This window comes from Cebidichthys violaceus, unplaced genomic scaffold, assembly GCF_023349555.1.
Source record: "Cebidichthys violaceus isolate CVI_PGR_0920_01 unplaced genomic scaffold, fCebVio1.0.p SCAF_27, whole genome shotgun sequence".
Lineage (NCBI taxonomy): Eukaryota > Metazoa > Chordata > Actinopteri > Perciformes > Stichaeidae > Cebidichthys > Cebidichthys violaceus.
In genome coordinates, this window is record NW_027176450.1 from 942,502 (window position 1) to 958,946 (window position 16,445).

Consider the following 16,445-nt stretch of genomic DNA (forward strand, 5'->3'; position numbering starts at 1 on the left):
CAACCCCACATTCAGCATGAAACCACAGTTTCTATATGAGCGAAGGGTGTGTGTTCAAGATGGGTGAAATTCAGTGGAAACAAGCAGTAACAGACTTTTCTCCCCTAACTCCAGTACTTTTACACGCACACAAATAACTGCACTACTGTGAAAACCCAGAATAGCTTGCATGCTTCTCAGCAATTTCACTTCTCCAGTAACCCAACTTTACTTGAGTTGTTTGACAGTTAACATCCAGAAGAATTCGTTGTGACCTCCATACTAGTAAGAAACAGGAACAGAAGAAGATAATGGAGTTTGTTAAAGGATAGGTGCACATTTTTAAATTGAAATAGGATTTGTTTGCAGTAGTAATCCCTCATTTTCATACTGTCTGAAGCTAATATGAATCTTACACATATCAAGTGGATATCTTCCAAAGTTGGTCTTTTTATTACAAAATGTACTGATACACAGAACCAAAGCACAGAAAGAAACCAGAACAAACAATGTAAATGATGCTTACTCCAATAACAACCTTTGAGTATCTAGTTAAGGTATACCGTCACAGCTAAACAACTGAGCCGTTACTCTCATAATAATATAATAAAAAAATCAATTCAAGTTCCTGATCCGGTGAGCGGCTCATACAACCTCAGGTCGCGCTGCCCTGACCTGTGACTCTCCCCTGGCCTCCCGCTGAGCAGGCCTGCCTGCTGTGGTCCTCGAATGCCGACAGCCTTGTGTGGATGGACCAGCCATCTGCGGGCCCATTGTGCTGGTAATGGACTCTGCCTTAGAGAGGGACTGGCATGTAAATGGGTGCATTCTAATGGAGACGTGCGCCGGTTTCTACTGGATTACCTTTTCAGGTCTCATCTCTTCCTCTCTGCATCTCAATGGCTTTCTCCCCGAGAGCCCGACGGTGATAGGACTTCCTTGACACAAGAGTCTGAGGGATTTGTCGAGCTCAATACAGGATGTCTCAATCAAGATGATGGATTATTGAGAGCAGTCATTTTAAGTGCAAAGCCAGAAGATGAGATATAATAGGATTAAACTGTAATGGTGTCTCTCTTGTTGTCTCTGCTCCTCTCTTATTTTCTCTTTTCCACATTCTCATGAACACAATCACCTCACACGTTGTCCTCTCCCAGACCTCTACAGAAACTGAACCCAATCCCACCACAGTCACCACCGGTGTAAACACACTGGACTCCTGCAGACAGCTATTTCTTCCTCTTCACGTATCATCACATATGGCTGCTATAAAAGTGTCATGAATCAGAGTTAGCAATTCAGCTAAAACAAAGCGACTCACAACAGTTTAAACTAGGGGACCAGAGGCCCAGACAGCATGTCAAACACAGGAAAGTTCCCCGTTCCATTACTGCATGCAACGGTTGATTTTGAGCTCTTACTGCTGTATATCACCACCTCACTAGCTGACGAAGTTTCCAGCTAAGATAAGAGAAAGGAGGACAGGGAGGACTGGGCACAGAAAAAGATGAATCTGTTTTCCTGAAATGATATGGAGCACAGCAGCAGGGGCTTGTTCATACTTTGTAGTCCATCTAGGCTTATTGACCTCACTTGCACACAAAACTCAAAAGAAAAGTGTAGAAAATGAGCATGTTGTGGTATAAGACTGTAAGTGTTCAGGGAGAGATCCATAGAGTTTGGGTATAATGACAAATTTGGATGACATAATGTAATTAAAAAGTGTAAGTTTTGTTGTAAAAATAGAAGCAAGTCCATTTAACAGAACAAAGAACAACCTTGTACTTTATTTCTGTTAAATGGACTTCTATTTTTATTTATTTCTATCAAATCTACAAACTCTCAAGATTTGTTGACAAAGATGGAAACCCTGTGCAGGGTTTTTTATGACTAAAGGCAAAAATCTGCAAAATGAACACTTATAAATATATATATATATATATATATATATATTTATATATTTATATAATATAACAGCATGAAACCTGCTGGACAGTACAACTGCTTCAGATCTTGATCAAAGCCTCGTTTCGTACAAGTTTGCAAAAATTTTCCTGACTTAAACAATGACTGTACACGCAGAGCCGTCCTTGAAGAGGAGACATCTGTACATTAGTCACAGGACATAGGAAACCTAACAAGTCTGATCAGACACACAGACACACAGCTCCGTCAGACCTGGTTATCAGTTCTTGTTATCAGCCCAAAAGGCATTCGGGGAGGGTTTTACTGTGACTTTGTGGCGCTTCAAAGCATAAATTATCTTTATTATTATCCTGCTACTGCTGACAGAGGGTTCTAGATTTAACTTTAAATGCTTTGCAAGGCAGGAAAACAAGAGTGGAACTCATCTACCAGAGATATATAAATCTGTTTCCACAATACACACCAAGAAGCAATATATCAAGTTTGAAATGTCTGACACGCATTTTTTTTTTTTGCCCCAAACAGACAAAAAAAAACAGTTGAAAAAGATTGAACTGTCAAAGGAAAGTATTATTTTTCCACCAAACACTTTTTTTGGTCTCACTCTCAAAAGGAACATCAGACAGTCATAAATGTATAACGGAATTTTTTAAGTCACTCATGTTCAACTTGTTCTAAAAAAGATCCTTTGCATATTCTCTACATTTTATTTCCAGTCTGTAAAAAAACAAAAAAAACTCCGGAGTTGGTCATTTTTGTTGACAAAGGCGATAAAAATGGTTGTTGACAGTTTTAAAGCTTAATGACGAGATCCAAAGCTCTCTTGTGAGGCTGAATTTCAGTAACACACTTTCCATTTGTCATTCAGAGAAACACCACTTTCCTGATTTGAACTGCTGATGAATAAGGGAAAACTTTTAGAAACATCCCTAAAAAAGGCCAGATGTTGTTACATTCATTAAATTAATTCAGACATAATATGTTTACATCATGATACAGTACTCTTATTGCCACATTTTTAAGTAAAGTTTTAATAAAACTTTAGAATTTGTGGACACGTCCAGAGTGATGAAATATCCATCATCATAATTCTAGGAATATTTACTTATAATTCTGTACTGTAATCACAAACAGCACGTAGCCAGCAGCCAGTGTTTGAATCAGCTCTCCATTATTATATTGAAGTTAGGATTTATGAAATAAATGTGCCATAAATGTTAGATAAATCAAAGAGCACCACCATGCTCACACATGTACATTGTTTTGATCACCAAAACTATCAGTTTTCACTAATATTTAAACTCATAGCCTAAAATCACACTACAACAAATGACTCCTGTTAGGTTTGAAACTAACAGCAAGTTCTAATGAACTCACAGGGAAAGATGTTATTGTGTGTTTTGTCATGGAGCTGATCAATTATTTCAATTAAATGGTTAGCAATTAAATAAATAAATCATGTGAAATAACTTTATAAGAAATAAGAAAAGGTAACGGTTCAGTGTTTTGTACATTTTCAGTGTGTGATCGTTTGTTCTGTGTGAGGATTTACAGACACTGACCTTTGTGTCATCCGTGTGTGTGCCAGCTAGCTCACTTGACATGCACAGAGTAGAAATTAATTGTGTAGTATTGTACTTTGTCAATTGAGAATGAAAATCACCACGGCCCCTTCGGTCACCGACAAAGACAAATACTATTCCCTAAGTTTACAGATACTAAATCCAGAGCCAGGCAAACAAAAACAAATTGAGCACAAATATTTCAATTTGGGCACAGTTTGTGTCTTCATTACATTTTAAATAAAGACACAAATTGTGTCTTTATTCAATCATTAAGCAAAAACAGCTGAAAAGGAGAGCACATGCTCCACAATCTCAAAATATTTTACATAGAAAAATTAAAAAATACCACAGATGTTATAAAACTCAGACCACACAGCAAATTAGTAAATTGTGCAAGAATTTTCAAAAACATCAATCATTTATGCAGATATGGCTGCGTAAGTAATTATTTTAGGAATCTGTTTACGCAAGACCAAGAAATAGTTTCCATACACTCAATAAATGAAAATAAATAAATTAGGAGTAGCTTCGTTCTAAAACGTTCTAAAAGTCCTGTGGCTTAATTAATTGAGGAAAAAAACCAACAAGATGTATAGTGTAACTGACTTTATGTGTGTATGTGAGAGAGTGTGTGTGTGTGTGTGTGTGTGTGTGTGTGTGTGTGTGTACAAAGGGTTCATGTGTGTGCAAGCACTTGCAACTGGGCATGTTGGGTGGGGGCTACTGCAGGTGCTGGCATTTAAGCGGGTGTAAAGGTGTAAATTTAGTTTCAAGCACCTGCACAGTTAACACTGACACTGCGGTCAGTCTGTGCCTAACGGGTTAAAATTGAAAGGCTGTCACCCATTCATAAGGTGATGTGTGAGTGAGAGTGAGAATCAGAGCTGAGGGGGAAAGGCCTCAGTGAGGAAGGAAGCTGACGGTTGACAAGTTGTAATGAGGGAAACTTCGAGAAGAAGCAGGCAGTGAGTCAGACTGAAACGTGTCAATAACCAATCATCTGACGCTTTGAGCCTGCAGCTCAATGAACAGTGACTGACAAGAGCGGACAGGACTTTCACAACCCAACACACACACACACATACATCTAAAAACTTTCAGGTAAAGCTTGTGCTATCTCAGCTTCATTGATTAGACCTCAATCAGAACACATGTGTAATAAAACACACACATGGAGAAGAAATCAACAGCAGCTTCTTAGAAAGACTTCCAAAATTCATTTTAGTAACAAATCAAATGTGCAAAAAGACAACATGGCAAGGACGAGAGCTGATGCAATCTCATCAACTGATTTCAGTGTGTGTGTGTGTGTGTGTGTGTGTGTGAGAGCGAGCGAGAGAGATCAAGAACGCATGAGTGTGTATGTGTGTGTGTGTATGTGTGTAATAAACAAACTCCCACCAGCAGGTGTGTCAAGGGCAGTTTCCAGCTGTAACCCCTGGCATCTCTACAAGGACACCCATCATGGCACCCATCAGCAAAAAGCCCAGAATCTGCATGTGTGTGGGATCATTTCAGTTTTTTTGTCTTTTCATTTTTTTGTCTTCAAAAGCAACCTGCTGTGTCTGATTGCTTCATGAGAAAAACGGTATCTTAATTCACAAAATAACCTAATGCCATTTAGAAATTCTGATGCCGTTTCCAGCTTGGCATACACAAATAAGTTTCCTTCGTGAAATCACTCTCATCTGTAACTCAAGCTCGATATTTAGTTTTCCCTCCCAAGAAGTTTCAAACTAATAAACATTTGTGCATACTGTCTGAGTGGTGTGACACCTGAAGGGCCTTATTTTATTGAAAGAATGAAAGGTTGGATCAGCGTAAACCATCTTTGGACACTCAGCAGAGGCCCTCTCTGTTGGCTTGAGCTCCCTATTAGATCAGGTAAGTAAAAACCAATTGGTTAAAAGAGCAACAGCAGTGTGTCATGAGAGAAAAAGCACAGGGGAGGTTTCTATGACAGACAAGAGTTCATCCCGTCCTGTGAAGAAACTAGAACAAGTTCATGCCCATGGGCATCCAGTGGAAAAATACCAGCCATTAATCACAATGTAGACTATAACGGCTGAGTGAGGAGGCCCAACGGAGAACATAATGTGACAAAAACCTCAAAGTCTGCACAAAGCATTTCAAGCAGAATAAAGCAACAAGACATCTTCCAAAAAGAAAATCACCATGTTTAATTCAAAGCCATCTCTGACTCTACGTGACCTCCATCAGAGTCACAAAGAGGAGGAGGCAGATTCCACAGAAAGGGACACGACCACCTAAAAAAGGTCCCTCAACCGTCAAGTTTGGCATCAACTCTTTCATGTGCGATAGCTGCACACCCCACAGGGTACTTTTGGTGAGCGAGCAAACAAACACACACACAACTGACACACACAAATTGAGGCCTACTCACCCGATGAGGGAGACCATCTGCTCCACTATGTGCCTGCTGAAGGTGACGATCACAAAAAGTTTCTGTATGACAAAGAAACACACAGAAAGAGCGAGTCAGTTACTGAACCATGAGGTCACTGCTGGGGTGCAGAACAAGGCATCATGTGCATCAGTTTGATCAGTAATTCTTTAACTCCCTCTCTCACACACACACACACACACACACACACACACACACACACACACACACACACACACACACACACACACACACACACACACACACACACACACACACACACACACACACACACACACACACACTACCCATTATGTCCGAGCCCATGCCTTGTTCCGCCACTGCGGTTTGGTCTAAAAAGCAGTCATGAAGACGCCCTTTTGTCATGGAGGGCAAAAAATAAAAGGCTTAGGCTCTATGACACACGACCAACACAGTACACTAGGTCAGCATATCACACCAGAAGAGAGAAAGAGAGAGTGTGTGTGTGTGTGTGTGTGTGTGTGTGTGTGTGTGTGTGTGTGTGTGTATATATAGGATTGGATGGATAGAGGAGTAGAGGAATCAAAGGAGATGTGTCATTGCTTCAGAGGGGGGCTGGAGGCCGGCTCCTGTCCGCTCTGATTCCTGCTTAGTCATCGGGCCAGAAAGGCAACTGGCAGCCATTCTGGCTCATATCAGCCCTATGTCCTCCTGCAGGGGGGCAGGGACATGCACCCAATGATTGACCTGATTATTTCAAAGGTCCTTTACTTGCCCTCTTGAGTTGTTACTGAATTCTTATAAACAAACATGCGTTTTGACCACTAAAAATGTGGTTTGATGCAGTAACATCTAGGTTGCCTTCAACATGCCATTAGAAAGGCTTAACCCAACAGAGCTTTTAGCGGGTCCATCATTACAAACTTATGTTGTGCTGAAAAGGATTGTTCAAACCCACAGAACCTTATTTAAAATTCTAGTCCAGATCCCAAGGTTTCCAAAGATACTAAATATATACTGCCGAATTACAGGGACAAGTGTATAAAATGATATATGAGATGAGACATCTAGAATTTTCCATTTTATGTAATGATGGAGCCATAAACATTTCACTCAATATAAATGTGTAGCTTCAGTTAGTTTCACATTAAAATATATATTCTGCTGTTGAAAAATGTCTTATCTAACTTGGGCCACAATTAGTCAAATGTTATTTAGTTCACCTTATAGAATTGAGCCTCATGACAAGCTAATACTGATCAAATCAAATAAAACTACTTTCTGACATGCAGATCTGTCTCAATGATGGACCTCCACTGAATATATTGATTAGAGGTTTTAAAGTGCAGATGCTGCAAACTAAAATCATCCCAATTAGGCAAGTGACCACTAATAACTTCCATGGCATTTAAAAAACAATGAAAGTGTAGAATGGAAAAAAATAGTAGAACATATACAGAGTAAGATAAATGACACTATATGCGAAGAGGGATAAATATGACAGTCACATCAGTACAACACCCACAACGTCACATTTACATGGTTACACTGAAGATAACAACAACGATTTTAATTTCATGTGACAGCAGCCTTTGATTAGCTTTGTTACAGTGTTCTTTGTCAGGTTATGTAACATGCCATCTAGGTCATACATTTCCTTTGCTCGTCTTGTAAGTTGTGTGGGTGTTAAGACTCAGGGCTTCATTGAAGGTTAGACAGAATTAGTGAGTCGCAGTCAAAATGTTACGGTACAGTAAGTAAATCCCCTCATGACAATTTTTAACCCCAACTTTTTGGACCCCAACTTTTTGGAGTTATGCAAATTTATATAAATATTGATTTTGTGCACCCACATCTCTTCAAACGGCACTGACAAGTGATCTGTCATCCCACATTAAGCATGGAGGAAGGGATGGCAGCATGGCCGACACAGGGAAGCTGACTAAGAGGCCTTAAATGCGTCTGCTGGGAAACTGACGGTGACATCGTCTGCACTCTCTAATTTCAGTTAACTGACAACACTGATAAGAGCTACGCACATTCCAGTCACAACCGGTTTGACATACACACACACACACACACACACACACACACACACACACACACACACACACACACACACACACACACACACACACACACACTAACAAGAGGGAAGCATGACATAATTTCTCAATCGTTTACAGAAAAGCAACACTCATTATCACAAACCAGAGTGAATTGACAGTAATAAGGAGAATAGTGCATCCTGCGTTAACGGTCGTGTTAACAAGTCAAAGGGTGTAAAAAAATGTCTCTCATTTCACTTTTACTATATGGCAATCCATATCCTCTCTCTCACACTCTTCTGTCGGACTCCTGTCTATCTCAAGGGCCCCACGAGGTCTTCCATGACATCACCCATCATCTGCAAGTGACCTGCAGCATCATAAAGGCGCTGACGTTGTATCCATTCAAAAGTGGACATTCAGACGTGAAGCTTAATGAGCATGAAAGGTGGAGGCAGGGCAGAACAAAAAAGCCTCTCCATGGAGACTAGTGAGGACACACCTGAATCACAGGTACAACAAAAAAAAACACGCTTTGAAGCATTGAGTGTTTTACGTCCACACATACGCACATACGCACGCACGCACGCACACACACACACACACACACACACACACACACACACACACACACACACACACACACACACACACACACACACACACACACACACACACACACACCACAAGCCTCAAAATCCCCCTTTTGTTCCCTCTTGGCTGTTGAGGGACACCGTCACCTGCTCTGCAGCGTGCTTTCTTCTAATACGTCTTGTTCTCTGTAAACTGCAGAATCATTTGCATTAGAAGCAAAACCTGAGCTTGATGAAGATGAAACCAAGCAGCTACCGGACAGATTGGGACCCCTGGAAAGGCTGGAGAGCAGGGTGAAGTCTTTCTCTTTCCGTGAGCAAGGGAGGGATACACCTCTGTCATTGGGGGGCCCCTGGGACCCCTGGGTGTAATCTGGTACTGTTCCTGCCATGCATGCAACCCCCCACTCTCCCCCTCCCGAATCTCTGCCTCTCTCTTTCAATGTTTATCAGCTTTAGCTTGCGCTTACTAGGTTTGAACCCCACCCCACCTTTTTTCTCAGTTTGGTGCAGGACAATGCTTTCTGCACAAGATAAGGAATGAGGCAAAATGAAAAAAAGCTTTGCTTTTAACCCTTCTTCTCTGAATCACAGTGAGCAGATTCCAACATTTGCTAAGAAAACAGAAAGTGGAGCCTCTGACGGTAATCACAGACATACTGCAAATTCCTGGACACAAATTGAGGATTTTCCAGGATTAGAAGAACCGTTTGGGATGCCAAGTCTCCTAACAGCACTTTCTTATTCAAGGGTTAGGATGTATCCTTTAGTTTCCCATAAATTCTCAATCTGCCGTAGTCTGACTGGTCTACTGTACAATGCACTGGGGGTGCAGCAGCTGCCGCTCACAAAATGGTCGACTCCCCCTACTTTGGCCTCACAAAATGGCCTCCTTGCTACCAGCCGACTACAGTACAGAGAGGGTGTGCATGAGTGTGATTCAATATTCAACACACTCTGTGCCCTCTGAACAATATTAAAGAAAACAAATCTCAAACTTTGGCACAAACAAGCAGTTTCTCTTGGAAAGATACAAGACAAACACAACTTATCCAGCGCTGTGAAAAGAGTGCTTTACTGAACGCAAGTCTGTATTTTCATTTTTGGAAAAATCCATCCCGGCATTATTTACATGGATTTATAGAATTTTATCTGCAGCTCACCTGAATGTGCATTTTGATGACTGCTTTCCCAATGAGTGTTGCACCAAAAAAAGTCCAGAACGGGACCAAAAAATGTCCACATGTTATTCCTGCCAGGTCAAACAAGGGATTTGGAATCTGGGGAGAAACAATAGAGACGATAAATTCACCTCAACAACTACAAAACAAATCACACAGTGCATGAAGCAATGTAGCACAGTATTGAAATGTATTCCATCTGTATTGTACAGAAGGTCTCTGATAGACCTGTGAGACTGTCTAATGATTGTCAAATCATTATGAAATCAAATTTCATAATATCTTGTTTATACCATGAACACTTCAGAACTGTCATTTTCTTTTAAATGACGCTCACATGTCAATACATCAACAGCTTTGCGAACATGACAAAATGATTTAAACCGTTGAAACCCCATAATCGGGATGAAGAACATTATATATAAAGAAAAGGTTTGTGTGATTTGACTCACAGAAGCACAGGCTAAAATTCCAAAGAAGCCGACCCTCTGGATGAGGTTCTGCACGGCTACTTTGGCTCGGGTGGCAAAGTCCTGAAAAAGAGCACAAGTGGGAAAAATGTGTGATTAAATTATCACGAGACATGTGGCGATGTTTAGCAGATACCGATCACATACTGTATGCATAATTTAGACATTGCTCTATTTACAGGAGACATTGATTTTTACAACACAGCTAATTGCAAAAATAACACTAATTTATTATTCTAATTATTGTTGTACAGCTTCTATCAGATACATATCACACAGTCTTTACTGTATACATACTGGATTATGTTTGACAGATTAAAACAGTTTAATATTATTATTACGGATGATAAATATTTCATAATTAATTTCTGGTAAATTTTAGATTGATAAGTAGATTTGTTTGGATTCAAATAATACATTGGGATCCTGAAACATTTATTTAAAAGCCAAGAGTTTATTTCTGTGTTTTTTAAGCATTTCTGTGGAAGAGGGAATATCACAGAAGTGTGTAAAATAAATGTGTGTAGCCAGCTGGAATGATTTTTAATGAATGCTCTGAAGCCCATTCAAATGCCACATTAAATCAAACAAAACATTATCATATCTTAACTTAAGATAACATTTTATAATCAAATATCTGCTTTTAGGATTTCTCCATCATCTCTGGATGTTTCAGTTTATTTACAAATTATTGTCGTGTACTGACATTATTTTTTTCCCATTTTATATTTAAAAACATATTAGTGTCCAAATGAAACGAAAAATTTGTGAATAGTCTTTTTTTTTTTTTTTTATCTCTGCTTGTTTTTAAATGAGATCAAGCTGCAACTGGAGGTTTTTCTACATCCTGTAAATGTGCCCCCATCAACAAGTTGAAATCCATTATTGAACAAGATTACAACTGACAAACAGAATAATTAGATACTCAGAAATTAGATGTTCAGCGGTGCAAACTGCTTTAAACATGAAAATAGATATATTTTAATGAAATGTGCATCGAGTGATTTTCACTTAGTAAATCTTAGAATTTGTGTTTCTAAACCCTCCCAAGTTTCCATGCTTCATTTTAAATGATAAAAAACTCTAAAACCTTATACCTAAACATGCACTTTAAAATATTTACACAGTTTTAATTCTAATTTTTCTACATTCACCAAAATAAATGTGTAAGTGATGAGGAGCTCTTGGTGAAGTAAGTTGCCTGCTTGTGTATTTCTATCCCAAAAAACATTTACTGACCTAAAAATAAACAACTTGTTAAAGGGAATATCTATTTATTGAAATGTTTGAATGGAAAAGATGGGTTTCACAATTAAATTAAGTCCTGTGCTTAATTCATGACCGTCCTGCCAACAGTTCCCAGCTGTAAAGCCCAGATTCACCTGCCACACACTCTAAAAGAATTACAAGGTTCAACTGCTTCTTTACTCTATGAAAGTTTCTAAACTGGTTGTAGCGTGTATGTATCTAACATCTAGTGCCAGTTATTAATTCCACTGTCACTGGGAATGTCTGAACAAGAGAACAGACTTTGGTCAATCTAGTGACTCACAAATTCTTGCTTTTTCTGCTGGTCTTGCCCTATTCCTCCTGACGGCGGGAACAAAAGCCTCTTTTCAAAGCAATGTCACAGATTTTTCTCCAATATACCTTTTCTGGGAAGAGGAGCCTTAATCTGTTTGGATTTTGACTAAACTGTTCTGGGAACACAGTGGGGATGCAAAGGAAAGCCCTGATGCAGGACCCTTCATATTTCTGGAAGACGCATTCAATATCTAGGTAATGTATAAAAAGATTACTTCCATAACATGCTAGTTTTGCCATTGTTAAATTTAAATTAATTGTTTTTTGTGCAGAAATTCTTTGATTCTGAGTGGAAATCAAAACTCTTAAAATAATCAAAGATACTGAGGACATTGCATTGTAAAAAATATATTCGATACAAAATGTTTTATATTGTAGCCTTTAATAAGTTAGTAATTTCATCTGTTGGCAGTAGAATATGAAGATTTTACAGCCAAAAACGGCAGAACGGCTTTCATTCGTTATTATTTCTATATTTGTCTGAACTTATCTTGAAGTTCTTGCACTCTTTCATGAAAACAAGATTTTTCTTTATTTGCAAAGTTAATGTAATAACTTTATTACTGCTTTTTTTTTTAAATGCTGTGAAGTTCAAAATAGATCAAATTTATTTTCTATTTTTATAAATGATATTTAAGTCATATTGGATTTTGCTGAAGCATTTGTTTACATAGCTCTTTATAAGCAACAGCTGTCTTTTGGTATCTAAATAAATATTTGTAGAATAAAACCTTAAATGTAAGTTTACTTTATCCTTACATAGAATTGTGCTAAAAAACAAGATATTTAAATGCATTAATTTAAATCTGTCTTCTACTGTAACACTTTTGTATATTATAGATTGCTGTATGAAGATGTTTCGCATTAAAAGCATCTTTTGTGCCTTTTTGAATAAACTTCAAATTAACTTTATATTTGTGAACAGAATAGAAGTGAATGTAAAGCACTCAGTTAATTATTGCAAATACAACTGATGATAAAAGAAGTGTATGAAGGTTTTTGTTGCAAACTAAGATATCCTCTATTTAGAAAAATGTCCACATTAACTGTTGATATGAACACATATTTATGTTATTATTAAAGGGAACTTACACCTTAAGACATTTAGAAAATTGTTTTTCCTGAACCAAATCAGTTATGTTTTCATAATATTTTCTGATGTTTTTAATGTAGCAAAGTGTTTCCCAAAAAATGCATCCATTGTATCTTTGAATGAAACTCTCAAATAGTTAGTGGCCTGTGTTATTATTTTATGTTTAAATATCCTTAATGAGTGTTTGCTCTGCGGGAAGTACATATTTTTCCGACCGAAAATAATATTGAATCAACTGACAAAAAAAGAAAAGCAAAAAGCCTATTCATATAAACAAAATGGTTTTCTTTTAAAAAGTAAGGCCTCAGTTTCTAAAACATCATATTAATTTCAACTAGGGGAGGGGGCGGGCAATACATGATCATACCTAATATGGTCAACAAAACCAGTACAGTGCTGATGACATTTTTTACGGGGTGCAACCAAGCGGACAGGAAACTTGAGAGACATGGGAGGTCGCCTAATAAGGTGGTGGTGGGGGGAGCAAAGGGACACAGAATCTGATTGGTTCACAATTTGAATTTCTGCCTGCACTGACATCCAATCATGAAGGTTTCTCCTTGGACTTGCCTGTAGTTTTAATTCTAGCCTGTCCCTGTGTGTGCATACGTGTGTGTGCACATATGTGTGTGTGTGTGTGTGTGTGTGTGTGTGTGTGTGTGTGTGAGTTGCTCAGCTGGTGGGAGACAGGGAAGGAAGGAATGTGTACGGATGGTTTACAGTTGAACCGCTGAGGTCTTCGTCTGGACTGGGGACACCTGACGACTGCCGGTGTTGCAATGTGGACAGAACCCTGCAGAAACAATTAGTGCCATGGAGACGGCCTGTGAATCCCATTCATTTTTTGACATCATGACGCATGCATTGTTTACATTAGGTGCCGTAGTTAAGCTATTGGCTCACTCAATGAGAGCCGGGATGAAAATATCCCCGCAGTGTGAACAAAGGGTCCCTGAGGAGGTGTGGGGAGGGTGTGAAGGGGAGTGCGTACATGTGTGCGTGAACTTGTGACACTGTGATTTACTATAATTGAACTATGTACTTGGACTCTCTCTCTATTCTGCATTTCTAAACCTGGAGAAGCGTCTATCTTGGACGGCTGGGGTTCAGACATTCAGACTCTGTTGTTGGCAGCTTATGGAAAATCACCATCTTTGCTAGGCAGCTTGCCAAGGGCTGCCTGCCCCCCCCCCCCCCCCCCCCGTCACCGCCGGCCTGCAGGGCTAGGCTTAGCAGCAATTACATTTGGTAAGATCTTGTCAAGGGTGCAGCGTCATTAAAACTGTGGAGGTTTTGGTTCCAGATTTGGCTGAACAGCACAGATGCTCCACTCACAGTCTGCACAGTCACCCCACATGGCACCCAGCTCTGTGGGGAATTGAGCCCCATTTAATTTGAATAATCAAACTACACGTGCTGCTCACAAACCACAATTTACCAGTTTTGTCTCTTACTCTTTTCAATGAAATGGTACAGCAATCTGTGCATTGTTTCAAACGTAATAAATGTGCCACATCTGTTTTGATCACAGCAAATATTCCGTTGTTTATTTGATTTAATATAATAATTTATGGAATTATGGCACCTGGATCGTTAATTGAAAATTTGATTTAATTCTCATTTTCAATTCAAAAATAGGTTTCTGTAGTTACAGTTGCCAGGTGATGACAGCTATAAAAAGAAATCCACAGGGAAGATACAGCAACCCCAAAAATTAAAAGGACTAATGTTTCTTTATTTTGTGGATTTACTGATGTACTGTCAATGTAGACAGGTTGAGTTTCAAGTGTCAGGATTGTGAAAGAACTATGATAGTGACATTTGTTTTATTTGTTTTATCATCTGAAATGCTTTATTGTACGATGTGATATCGGTTTATTTTGGATTTGCTGGAAAGGGGGTCAGGGGGTTCTCTCATAAAAAAAGTGGACTTGTAGTGAAAAAGTTGACAAAGCAAACACTTTGTTTTCAGTAGTCTTTAGTAGTGCTGATGGGGTACAGAGTTCAAACATAGACAAAAAGCAGGCAGCGACAAGGCACTGCTCCATGTGGAAATTTAAAGTGTCAGACAAGGAAAAATCTATGCATAGCCTATACACAAGTCAACACCTACGCACATTTTATTCTCCCCCTCTCTCTGTGTTTTCTTTTTTTTTTCTCAATGAAAGTCTTTCACACACATCTCCGAAAGCGGCCGTGAGCCCCCCGACACAAAGATGGCTAAAGTTCATCTCATTAACTTCTGACAAGCCCGCGCCTGCTCTCTCTGGCACAGGAAGTGGAGTGATTAACTCCTGACGCAATAGAAGCTACGGTCCCCTTTCAAGAAAAAAGAAAAGCTACGCATTCAAATCTATCCGGAAACGTGCACACGCGCACGCACACACACACGCACACACACACAAAAAATGCACCCCTGAGTCCACGTTGACAAATTCTTTAACAAGCTGTGGTTAAAGGGAAGCTGGTTTTACTCTGACTCACCCCCCTCCTTTCAAACAGTTTACTGGAAATAAAGAGGGAGGAGGAGGGAGGGGGCATTTTCAGAGAAGTCACGTGACGGGGCCGGGCAAACCACAGCACAGAGAGCCTTTGAGTGCAGTAGGCCAGGGGGGAAGGCAGGCATACGCCCAGCGCAGATGGCCCTGATTTGAGTTACAGGAGATACAATCCTGGGAGTTGGCAATCAAGAATTCACAGCCTGTTAACCCCTTCCGTGCCTGATGAAAAAAAGAACACAAGCCAGGAAATAACTACATTATCAAGTTACAAGCATGGACTTGATCATTGCAGGATCCTCCGAGATGGTCTGTGTCAATACAGAGGATTCCTCTCCAGCGCACCGGGCGCTCTCGCACTGAGCTTAAGATTTAAGAGGGGAAAAAAGCTGATGTTCATGACATCAGCGTCTGGAGCCGTTAGAGAAGGCATGACTTCATTATTTTTGAATAGCTCTGTTGAATGAATGAGAAAAAAAACAAAACAGAGTGCTCTGCTGCTGTGCATCACGTGCACTTGTGGCAGGAAGTTGGCACGTGCAAGATGGGAGAAATACCACGGGGTTTAAATCAAACCTCTGGCACCTACAAGCCTTTGTGACTTGAGCGGAGGGGACGAAGTCAGCCTCTCAATCCAGCTCTGCTGCCACAGGGTGGAGTGTGTGTGTGTGTGTGTGTGTGTGTGTGTGTGTGTGTGTGTGTGTGTGTGTGTGTGTGTGTGTGTGTTTGGAGGGGGGTAGGGTTGAAGGGGTAACATCCTTGAGGACAAAATGTAACCACTTCCACTCTGATACAAAACGATCCAACGATACCACAGTTTCTCCAATCCAATCCCAGTGGAGTCTGTTTCCACTTTGGCCTACTACTACTGATTTTCAGCTTTCAATCAAAACCTCTGACACAAATCCATAGCAGATGAACGCATCCGTGTCCACCTTAAAAGGTGGAAAAAGGGTAGAAGGTGGGAGGGAAAATCAGAGAGGTGTTGCGGGATCTCCTTGAGCGAAAGAGGGAACCCTGAGAACATCCGAGTAATGGTAAAAGCCCCGGTGAGAGAAAAAATGTTTCCGTATGTGGCAGGTCCTCTCTGGTGCTCGCAACCTGCCTCCAGATGCTGTCCAA

The 16,445-nt window shown here is 39.9% G+C and overlaps 1 protein-coding gene across 7 annotated transcripts in view; it reads right to left on the reverse strand.

Annotated features, from left to right (window-relative positions):
* Positions 1–16,445, reverse strand: part of LOC137880221 (vacuole membrane protein 1-like) — a 57,680-nt gene that overhangs the window by 12,562 nt on the left and 28,673 nt on the right. For 6 of the 7 annotated variants that reach the window (XM_068721445.1, XM_068721446.1, XM_068721450.1 and 3 more), the window contains 3 exons: positions 10,131–10,211; positions 9,661–9,777; positions 5,875–5,936 (listed from right to left, as the gene is read on the reverse strand). In XM_068721445.1, coding sequence (XP_068577546.1) covers positions 5,875–5,936; positions 9,661–9,777; positions 10,131–10,211 — 260 coding nt within the window. Of the gene's footprint in view, positions 1–5,874; positions 5,937–9,660; positions 9,778–10,130; positions 10,212–12,321; positions 13,619–16,445 lie in introns of those variants that run through there. The other variant, XM_068721448.1, reaches the window with a different exon arrangement.